Source organism: Simochromis diagramma, unplaced genomic scaffold, assembly GCF_900408965.1.
Source record: "Simochromis diagramma unplaced genomic scaffold, fSimDia1.1 OVJJ01000187.1, whole genome shotgun sequence".
In the NCBI taxonomy this organism is placed as follows: domain Eukaryota; kingdom Metazoa; phylum Chordata; class Actinopteri; order Cichliformes; family Cichlidae; genus Simochromis; species Simochromis diagramma.
In genome coordinates, this window is record NW_024387010.1 from 87 (window position 1) to 11,799 (window position 11,713).

Genomic DNA, 11,713 nt, shown 5'->3' on the forward strand with positions numbered 1-11,713 from the left:
TCTGTTTGACCCGAACAGTCAAAGATGATGACTGCACATAAACAAACAGTGTGTTTACTCTGGATGCAAGTATGGATCCTGCTCTTATAATAATAGATCGAGCAGATGATATTATTGTGTTATTTGTGTAGCCTGAATACGATGTTTGTGTGATGATCAGTGAAAGAAAGCAGGTGGAGGGAGGATGAGAGAGAAAGAGGAACAAGAGGGTTAAAGTTAAAAACACTAAAAGGATTTTTCATGGATTTCATGATGATTTGAGTGATTTCCAGCAGGACACTTAAACATGTCAGTGGACGTCCTAAAGAACATATTCACTGATATGAAACGTGTCATTGAACAGGATTAATATCAGTGGAAACATGGTGGAAACAGCTGTGACTGCATGGATGTGACACACTTCAAATCTGTTCTCCACTCTTGGATTTGGGATCCATGGAGCTGCTGCTGAGTCTGTACAATAAAGGAATGGTGTGGAAGGTTGCAGCGTACGGACACAAACACTTTGTGCTTACAATCTGATTTTATTTTCAACATTAAACTACTAACCTACACTGATCAATGATGTTAGTGATCACATCTGGACTCACCCAGCCTTTCTGCAGTTCCTCACAGCTGGAATCAGTCTCTGTCGTCCCCGCTCTGATGTTTTGTACTTCTGCAGGTCCAACTCATCCAGAACCTCCTCTGACATCTGCAGCATGTAGGCCAGAGCTGAGCACTGGATGTCAGAGAGTTCCTTCTCTGATCTGTTCTCTGACTTCAGGAACTCTTGGATCTCCTGATGTACTGAGAGGTGGTTCATCTCCATCAGACAGTGGAAGATGTTGATGCTTCTGTCAGGAGAGATTCCATAACTGTTCATCTCCTTCAGGTTGTTGATGACTCTCTGGATGGTTACTGGACTGATCTCTGTCTGACCCAGCAGACCTACTAAGAGTCTCTGGTTGGACTCCAGACAGAGGCCATGAAGGAAGCGAGCAAACAGGTCCAGGTGGCCATTTTTACTCTCGAGGGATTTCTCCATGGCTTGTTTAAGGAAATCATCCAGAGAGGACTCGTTGTATTTTTTTCCCAAAAAGTCCTCCAGCACCTCTGTCTTCCTGTTGGTGTGACAGTGGAACATGTAGACAGCAGCCAGAAACTCCTGAATGCTCAGATGAACAAAGCAGTAGACTGGTTTCTGGAAGATCACACACTCTCTTTTGAAGATCTCTGTACAAACTCCAGAGTACACCGAGGCCTCTGTCACATCCAGACCACACTGCTCCAGGTCTTCTTGGTAGAACATGATGTTTCCTTTCTCCAGATGTTCAAACGCCAGCCTCCCCAGCTTCAGAAGAACTTCCCTGTCAGCCTCCGTCAGCTCCTGTGGACTCGTCTCATGTCCCTCATGGTACTTGTTCTTCTTCCTCTTTGTCTGAACCAGCAGGAAGTGTGAGTACATGTCAGTCAGGGTCTTGGGCAGCTCTCCTCTCTGCTCTGTAGTCAACATGTGCTCCAGAACTGTAGCAGTGATCCAGCAGAAGACTGGGATACTACACATGATGTGGAGGCTCCTGGATGTCTTCATGTGGGAGATGATTCTGCTGGACAGCTCTTCATCACTGAATCTCCTCCTGAAGTACTCCTCCTTCTGGGCGTCAGTGAAGCCTCGTACTTCTGTTAGCCTGTCAACACATGTAGGAGGGATCTGATTGGCTGCTGCGGGTCGGGAAGTTATCCAGACGAGAGCCGAGGGAAGCAGATTCCCCTGGATGAGGTTTGTCAGCAGTTGGCTGACTGATGACTTCTGTGTGACATCAGACAGCAGCTTCCTGTTGGTGAAATCCAATGAAAGTCTGCTTTCATCCAGGCCGTCAAAGATGAACAAAAGCTGAGAGACAGCCAGCTTCTCTGCTGTGACCTTCTGTAATGTTGGATGGAAAACATGGAGCAGCTCCAGAAGACTGTACTGCTCATCTCTGATCAGGTTCAGCTCCCTGAATGAAAGCAGAACCACCACACTGACATGTTGGTTCTCCAAGCCCTCTGCCCAGTCCAGAGTGAACTTCTGCACTGAGAAGGTTTTTCCAACACCAGCCACGCCGTTGGTCAGAACCACTCTGATGGGTCTCTGTTGGTCAGGTAAGGCTTCAAAGATGTCCTGGCACCTGATTGGAGTGTCATGGAGGGCGTCCATCTTGAAAGCTGTCTCCAGCTGCCTCACCTCATGTTGGGTATGAACCTCTTCACTCTGTCCCTCTGTGATGTAGAGCTCAGTGTAGATAGTGTTGAGGAGGGTTCTACTTCCTGTTTCATCACTTCCTTCAGTCACACGTTCACATCTCCTCCTCAGACTGATCTTATGTTCATCTAAAACCTCCTGCTGACCAACATCTGCTGAAAGAAAGAAAAACAATGAGACTAAAGAGAAAGAAAACTCTTCAATGTCTGAACAACACAAGAAGTCCAGTTTTCAGAAATGAGTCCATCAGCAGACAGATGTTCAGTCTTACTTTGTACACAGCTGCTCTGACTGGCTGTCTGCAGTCCAGCTCTGCTTCTGGATCTTTCTCCACACTGGGGAAAGGAGGAGTCTCCTAATGAAGCAGACTGGTCCCAGTATGAGGAGATGCACTGTCTGTAGAACCAGTGTCCACAGCTGGTAGAGACTGGATCCTTCAGGACGTCCTGACACAAAGCACAGCAGGACAGCTGCTCCTCCTCACAAACACCACTCCTCTTCCTCTTCCTCCCTCTGTGAACACATTTCTTTATCACTAAAATCAGTGACTGTTAGTGACAAACATCCAGATTTGATGACACTGTGCAGAAGCTCTGATGGTGACACAGAAAAGTCACAGTGGAGATACTTCTGTCCACCTTTGATTAGACTCATTATAAAAAGGAAAACAAAGTTTGAACACAGTCATGTTTCCAGTTCACTGACTTACATTTATTCCATGGACACTCACTCTAACCTGAACCGCAGCTACAACCCAACATTGTTGAGGCCTCATCTCCTCCTTTCCTGACTGTAGAGGTTAAATATGCAACAACCAACAAATAAAAGAATTTGGTTCATTTCAAAGAAACTCACACGGTGACCAAGTAAAGTAACCGTAGTAAAGGAGACAACATCCCGTTGATGGTGGGATTATTTGAAAGATTTGCTTTAGTCACGTCTCCAAATGCAGTTGAACCACCCGTGGATCCATGTTTGACCATTCTACCACTCTGAGCTCTGCTTTTTAATCATTTTATTATTATCATCATTCATTTATTCATTCTTTGGAGGGGGGCTATTTCCTAATGCCGCCCTAATAAGCTGATGTTCAAGGGGAAATATCACAGAAACTCTTTCAGTGTTATTCATTAATAAATTAACAGATAAACTGTGAAGAAGAAAAAACTGAGATTTAAAGGAGAGAGTGAGAAACTTGATCATCCATCCTCATAATACATGTTTATCAGTATCTGCTGTGACCATACTGCAGTAATAACTACAAGTCTACATTTCTGTGACTGTTGATCAATCACAGCAGGAATCTGAGCTCATCTCTGCACACAGAGCAGCTTCAGCTCTGGGATAAACTGCTCGCTTCACGTCCTTCTCAGCTCACAGACACTCATCCTGATATTTTCCTTTAACATTTGATGGTATAATTCATCTGAGTTTACACTTTATCTGCATGAATACAGAAAAACAGACCCAAACACCATAAACCATCAGTTTCACCATGTAGAATATATTGTTGTTTCCTTGCTTTTAATTCAGAGAAAAACTCTGATTTTGATTTTCTCTGTTCTCTTTGCCACAGCCCATCCCAGCAGCAGCTGAAGCAGCTGACTGTCACAACACTGAATAACACTTTAGGAGGAATTTCAGAGGTCAGTAAAGCTCCAGTTTCAACATCAGTTAATTAATAGTAGTTCATCATAAATGTTAACCTGGCTGGCACACATGTTAATGTTAGCCATTTAAATATTAGCAGTTAGCTGAGGCCACAAGAAGAAGAGGCCCTAGAAGAACAATGGATGATAAGATTAGATTTTCAAGACTAGGCAGAGACGTGTTTTCCTTTACTGTCTCTTACAGAGGAGGGAGCAGATACCAGACGAGGTCACGGAGGTACGGGGAGGATTCGCAGCAGACAGCAAGACTGCCACGTCCATGCGAGAGAGCGATGGCTACGATAATCTCTGTTTTTGTCTCCCTATATAATGTTGTACAGCCCATTTGAGGGTGGACACTCTTTCAATGATGAGGATGTAACATCCTGGACAGGGAGGAACGCTGGTTGGAGGGCGGAGTCAAGGAGGCCATTTACGTGAAAAGGGAAAGACCATCTCTGAATCGAGGAGGGGGCCTAAGGGTACATCTGTCACCATCTTACAATGCTGTGATTGCAGCCATTCCCCAACTCTCTGTGAATGGTACTCATGGCCATTGATCAGTGTCTTTGATCTGTGGTTGTTGATCAATTTGCATAATTAAGATTACGGAACTGACCTCACAGCCCATTGTTCCTTCAGTGGGCTGGTTTCAGTCATTATGCAAATGTCCTGTTTATAAGGTTGGAAACCTGCAGTCAGCTGAGACTGAAGGAGTCACCTGGATGAGAGACGAAACGTTTCTCCCACAAAACGCTACGTCCAGATGAACAGAATCAACTTTTGGAGAAAGTTGAATCAGTATTTCAGCTTTAAGAGGGTATTTTAACACAAACATCAGTCCTTCTACTTAAGTATGTTTGCCTCTTTGTTTACGCCTAAATTAACTTTACTGTTAACGAGTTTTCATGTTTCTGTAATCCACCAGTGTGCTCATGCTTTTTTAATTGAAAACATATTTTTAATGATCAAATATAATTATGTTTGTTATTTGTGGAGTTTAAATGTCCTTGACAGAGACAGATGATGATCATTATCCTGCACTGTGGTCTCAGGTTTGGTCGAGCTAGCACAAAGAATGGCTATGTTGAACTTCCTCCTGGGATCTACACTAAGAAGTGAGTCCAACATTAGCAGGGTCTCTTTCCTTTATCTGGATTCACTTTAGCATTCACAGTCACGTGAAGCTTGTTATTAACTCGATAAGTCAACCCAGGGTTTCAGCTGAGCGCTCACATGAAACACATGGTGTTGGCAGCATCTGATCAATCATATTCATGGAGACGTGTATCAGCAACAGAGCAGCTGAGTTTGCAGAAGGAAGTCAAACTAAACCACAGGAACAATATGAGGAGATTACACACATAATAAAATACTAGCAGTAACACAGCTGCTGCAGACAAATCAGTCGTGTGATCGTGTGTGAGAGGAGAAGGACTGTAAAGGAGTTTGGTGTTAAAAGCTCTGTATGAATGTGGGAGACTTTGAAGGGCTTTAAAAAGGCCAATATAAAATAAAAGGCAGCAAAATTGCTGAGTGTGAAAGTCACCAGACTTATCAGACCTCTGTGATTAAGACCTGTAAGAACACCTATTTGTACTTGTTGGCATTATATCAAACACACACGTATATTAAGCCTTTGTTTGAACTCTGGTTGAATTTGTTACTTTCAGACTGTGAAACATCACAGAGGCTGCAGCTGCAGATCTTTTATTCACCTGGAAATTTACTTTAAATGTTAGATGGAAAATGTATTGCTCAGTTTCACCAAAGTAAGAACAAGAATCCATAAACCTTCATAAAGACAAACATCTCCCAGAACATTGAGCTGCTGAAGTGTCACTGAAGGGAAAAACTATTTGTCCTCCTCCATCCAGCAACACCTGAAACACCTGAGTGGAAGCTCCTCCCTACACTGTGTTTGAACCAAAGCACAAAGGAGACACCTGCTGGAGCAGCTGGAGTCCTACAGACACTCAGCCTCTTCACTACACAAACACCTCCTACAACATCCACTCTTTCCACTCTGACTGCTGTGTTTGTGGAAACACTCCAACACACACCGCTTCACACACCAACATAGAAATGTGTGAAAAAGAGCTGAGCTGATATTAAACATGAGGATTTATTCAAAAATACAGAGTCAGGAACAACATCTAGACACACATTACCTCTCAGCAGCAGAAGAACAGCCTTTAAAGTCAGCACCAATACCCTTCGACATGTTGCTCTTTAAGGAAACACAGCTGGGTTCAGGTCCAGGTTCTGGATTAGTTTCAGGGTTATGTCCAGCTGAGCCTGGTACGCCCCACAGCTCTGGGCTTTAAAACAACACACACAGAGGTATGAGTGTGAATAATGATGGAGCAGTGATGTGAGTGCTGAGCTGTGACACGGAGAAGAGTCATGGACAGTTAGAGATGGTCATCTCACCTCTGAGCTTTGGTCTGGCTCTCATGTTCCCCACACAGAGTGCTTTTAGAGGGAGGGACTCCCTCCTCTCTGTCCTCACACTGATCCATGCTGCTGAAAACGTCCAGATGAACAGAATCAACTCTTTGGGGATTTACTGGATGATTGAGCATCAAGACACTTTTTAATATTTTACTAATTTCTGAAGCTTTTTACCAACTTTGTTCAAATTGGTCTGCTGTCATTTTATTGTTGACAAAAAGAGATTTTGAGTTTGAGTGTTGACGTTTCCATGTGGGACTGTTGCTGCAACACCAGGATGTTACTACAGAATACACTTTATATTGTGAGCACTTGGATGTTAGTCCAGTGGTCCTAAACTGACACACCTGCACCTGGATTCATTCTGACCAGATTTTAACCCAACAGTGTTTCATACTTAATACATCAGACACAAACTCTGCAGCTGTCATTGTGTGCAGTGTGTGTGCAGTGTGTGTGCAGTGTGTGTGCAGTGTGTGTGCAGCGGGACACTGTGTCCTATGAGTGTTATACTGCAATACACAGAGCCTGACCGCGGGCATAAAGAGGGCAAAAACCCACTTATGCTCTAAAGATGAAGTTCTATTTCTCTTCAAATGACCCTCAGAGCATGTGGAGGGTCATTAAACGCATCACAGATTACCTCAAGAACAACAGGCTGAAGAACATAAAAACAAACGCAGAGTTTCTGTCTGACGGTTTGAACATGAAACAGGAATTGTTGAGCAAAACGGCCAGTTTACTAATTTATGATCAATCATCAACGCATTCAGCTACAATACACGAATGAATATCACCAGTTTAACTGAAAAAGGAAAATAACCTGCATACAAATGCGACAGCAGACTATAGCGAACAAGCAGAGAAATGCATTTTATAGATGAAGTGTTGGCAGCGACTCTTAGGACAGCCTGTCTCACTGTCAGCAGTTAATGAACATCCACAGACTGATGGAGGCAGGAGAAGCTGCCTACAGACATCAGTCAGTGGATCCACAGTAACATCGACTCTGAGTTCAGCTGCTGATCATCAACTAACTGTTTCTGTCTCGTTCCCAGACTCTGATCTCACATAAAACGAAGCAGATTTATGCTGAAACTAAGCTGCACACAGCTGATGTCAGCCAGGAAAACAGTACAGACTGCTAACGTTACCTTAACATGGAGACGATCAGCTGCGCCACAACATTCACGAAAGCGAAAGTAAAAGCGACGGAAGGAAACGCCCAGAGAGGCGTTTGAGGGACGGTCAGAGTCAGGAACCTCAGAAACGGATCAGGCTGGAGTTTAATTCTGTTTTCATCTTTAGAAACATCTGGAAATAGTTATAAAAACGCTGCGTAATAAAGAAAAATAGTGTAGATTAGTTTGAGTTGTGTTTATCTGAGCTGTGTCTTTAATCTGAAGTTCATTTTGTGGAGGAGCAGCAAGACTTTCAGTGTTACTCTCAGAGAAAGCCTCCCAAATGTCTGTTGTCTTAATAGTGGAATTATCTGGAAAATGAACCAGTTCTTATGAGCTGCTTTTCTGTATGAGCAGTCACAGCATTTTATACAGTGTGCTTCATTCACACAAGCACTTCTTTTTCTAACAATGACACTATGATGGATGCATCGGAGAGGAAGTCGGGGTTCCACATCTTGCCCAAGGATACCGTGGCGTGCAGACTGGAGCAGCCAGGGATCAAACCTCCAACCTTCCAGTTAGTAATTCTACCTGCTGAGCTACAGTCTGTACTTCCTGAACATCACACCCTCCTTTTGTTTCTTTCTTTATTTTTTGTTTTGGTTCACATACATTGATATTCTGCTGTAAACAACTAATGAGAACATTTTATAAAAGCTTTGAGTGTCCATCAGGATCCTGTAGAAACACCTTCCATCTCAAACATCAATATTCTGAATTCTGTTTAGAAAGAAAAAGATTTCTAGAAAATTATCTAAAGAATTCAACATCTGTTTTGTTTTCTACTATTTATTTAAAAAGTCCCTCTAGCACAGATTTCTTTAGTCACATGTCTTTATGTGTCTTCCATACAAATGTTAACAAACACTCAACACAGCAACACTGAAAGCATTTGAGTGTAAATTTCATTCAAATTAAACTTTATACACAATTACAATAATGGAAAAATGACTAAATATTAAAACACTACAACCACTGAAGAAATAAAACCAATCACAATCAACATCAACATCAATTCATATACGTTCATGTGATATCTTTGGGTTCAAAAAACCCAATAACCTTGAATCCATCTTTTAAATTACATTTAAATTTCAGCTGGCAGCAAAGAAATTAATCAGAAATTAACCACAATTAATCTGCAGCTTCATCAGTGTGATGCTGAGTTTCTGACTGAACTGAGTCCTCATTCCGAAAATTCAGATATTTAAATAAAATGGCGAATTGGTGAGAATTGATGAGGAGCCACTTAGATCCGTAAAATGAGGTTTGATTAAATTAAACTCTTATGAACAGCTATGAACTCTACCTCTCTGTTGATGTGTTCCAAACAAACAATGTTTTCTACACGTCCAAACTGTGTGCTAACTACCTCACACCACTGTGTCTGGGATCCGAAAAAATAAAAAGTTTAAAATGCTATACCTTGCGGCAGTTGTGAAGTGCTGAGGAAACTACTGTGTGTCTGATGGGGTGTTTTTATATAGGTGGACTTGGTTTCAGTTGGCCTCTGACATGATAAGATAAAATAAAGGAAACTGTTTGTAATGGAACTACAGTGCTGGGATGCTCTTGATAAGGGAGCCTCTTTTATTGTTTTACGACTTGTTTTGCTGACTGTTGGGGGCCTAACTGTAACCAACTCTGTCCAACTGCTGCAGAGTTAAGAATCTGTAGTTTTTAGAAGTAACACAAGAAAAGTTTATTTCTAAAGGAATACCTGTTGTTTGTGGTGCTCTATTTAAAACTATTAGTGTCATGAACCGAAGTTCAGCGCACAAGCTGGACCCAGAAGCAGAGCCAACACACACAGGAGTACGAGAAAATAAACTTTATTTTAACTGAAGGTGTCCCGGGAGGGTAGAAGGAAAACACGCGTGAAACTCGAGAAACCAAGGGACCGGGAGATGAGTCGCGCAGGAACGCCGAAAACGGGACTGTGGGAGGCTGCAACAGAAAAAGGACAAGAATTATTGGGGCGCGGGGAAATAGCAGCATACGTGGGGGAAGAGTATGAGTCTTACGGTGACAGCGGGGCCGTGGGAGCCGGAGGGAGGGGTCAGGGTCCGCGCTAAATTTGCAAAGTTACTGATTTAAAAATTATATTTTTGAATTTTTAATTGCATGACAAACATACAATAGACTCTTGAGCATATTTATATAGCTAAATACACAATGGTATAACCGTGCTAAATAAAAGAGATACCAAAGCACTCTAATGCAAGCCTCTAAACTGCATGTTGATAAGTACGTGAAGCGTACCTCTACAGCTGAAAACAGATTGTATCCATACTTTGAGGATCTGCTGAATTGTTTTTAATGGCACTTTTTTTTTTTTTTGATGAACCGCAGATGATGATGAATTCCTCTTTATTGTAGAAACAGTCCCTAAGCTGTTGTTGCTCATACTTACAGAGTTCCCTAGCTACTTCCTTACTATGTCAGTAAACTTTTTGAAAAGGAAGCTGCTGTAGATTTAAAGAAACACCTTAATTGAAGCAAAGGCAAAAAAAAATGGAATGAATTTTATGTGACTGTAAAGCCAACAATAAGTGAAAATCCAAAAACGCCTCCAATCCTAATGATCTCCCCCTCTCTCTCTCTCTCTCTCTGTGTGTGTGTGTGTCCTCACAGAAGGAAGGTCACGACAGGAGCTTTTTTCAATCAGTTTTTACAAGAAGTGTAGCTCATACAATGGTATAAATGTATTATTTGTGATACTTTATAAATATGAACCTCTAAAGATTTTGAGTTCGTGCACATTGTGAATCAAGAATCTAAATATTTGTATCACAATGATTTCTATAAAAGCATTTTGTTTATGGGGATAATGTGACAAATCTTTTGTGACCCTATTAACGATCGATGGTAATTAAAGAGGAACCCTGGCTCTGGACATTTTCATGACAAGTGACAGCGCAGACATCTACTAACGAGAGAACATGTTTTATCATCATAAACACGGTGATAAGACGCATCGTTAAAGCGTCACTTCAGTAATGTTGACTCATGTTTTTTAATAGATGACTTAAAACACTAAACTCTAATTTCTGTGGTTATTTTAAGTTTACTGAATATAACATGTGGTAAGACGACGAGTTTTACTTCTCATGTTATGTGTATCTATTTATCATGTATGCTACTTTGCTCTGTGGACTGTAAAATGTTTCATTGTGTTCATGAAATAAACCAGACTTTCACTGTCTGCATCTTTTACTGTTTTTCTGCTTTTGTTCACTCCAAGTTTGACAAAACCTACAGATATCCAGAGTTAACTCACTAACAATGCGGAGCAGTCTCAGTGTATTTAACTGCTTTTTCCCTAAACACAACCAACCGAGAGAAACGCCTGTGGTCCTCACTTTGGTCATTTTGAACGCTGAAGGAGATTTGTTCCATAGACACCTTATACTAGTGTTTCCTGCACTTAATCCATCACTACTATGTTCTATTTAAATCCAGATTCCTTTTATAGTTTGCAGTGAAATTTGTTAAACCGTTGCTTAATGGGACAGAAGTACAAGTCGCTCTTTACTAACACATTTGTAGATGAGTTTAATGCTGAACAACACAGCTAGCAGTCTCACACACTCTTTAGGTTATTCAAGTTTTCTGTGTAATGGTTTAAACCTTACCCTTTTCTCCCTAGTATCACAACAGTATGACTCCCAAAGTACGGTTCAGTAAACAACCTATGATTCTAAAGCCAGAACAGAAAGATACAGTTGGAAGATGAATGATTGCGTTTTTATGATGCGTAGTAAAACTACCCCCTCTTCTTCTTCTCTGTGTTGTTCTTGTGTGTGTGTGTGTGTGTGTGTGTGTGTGTGTGTGTGTGTGTGTGTGTGCCTTAGAAGTCAAATAATACATTAGCCATACTTAAAAAAACATCTGAATTTCATTTAGAACTGAGATTCTAAGTTGTAAGCAGAAATCTTATGCACGGCCAGAAGCGTGTTTCCCCACTTTCACAATGCTGAGGTGTCAAATCCACAACCCCCAACAAATGGTTTATTACACGTGGGTGTGAAGGGCAAGCTTTACTTACACAGCCTCACACACAGTAGATTTTTAAAGTTTTTGGGTACAGTGGTTTAGCCACAGATGCAACATCCACTTTTGATAAAGATCACTCCACCTGTTTATTTCTTAAGAAATGAAGCATCTTTATTAAGCTCTTATTTATAAATGTCTACACA

At 41.6% G+C, this 11,713-nt stretch overlaps 1 protein-coding gene across 4 annotated transcripts; it reads right to left on the bottom strand.

Annotated features, from left to right (window-relative positions):
• Positions 1-257: 257 nt before the first annotated feature.
• LOC120739300 (protein NLRC3-like) lies at positions 258-6,355 on the bottom strand. Of its 4 annotated transcripts, none has more exons than XM_040041014.1 (6): positions 6,310-6,355; positions 6,048-6,197; positions 2,636-2,740; positions 2,499-2,566; positions 591-2,379; positions 258-453 (listed from the first exon to the last, which is right to left on the bottom strand). In XM_040041014.1, the coding sequence occupies exons 2-6, from the start codon at positions 6,098-6,100 to the stop codon at positions 402-404; spliced, it is 2,067 nt and encodes a 688-aa protein (XP_039896948.1). In that variant the 5' UTR covers positions 6,101-6,197; positions 6,310-6,355; the 3' UTR covers positions 258-401. The 4 variants fall into 4 exon arrangements, with proteins under 4 accessions (XP_039896948.1, XP_039896947.1, XP_039896950.1 ...); XM_040041013.1 differs by having other exon boundaries at positions 591-2,382; XM_040041016.1 differs by lacking the exon at positions 2,636-2,740 and adding an exon at positions 2,811-2,820 and having other exon boundaries at positions 2,499-2,565.
• Between the last annotated feature and the right edge of the window lie 5,358 nt (positions 6,356-11,713).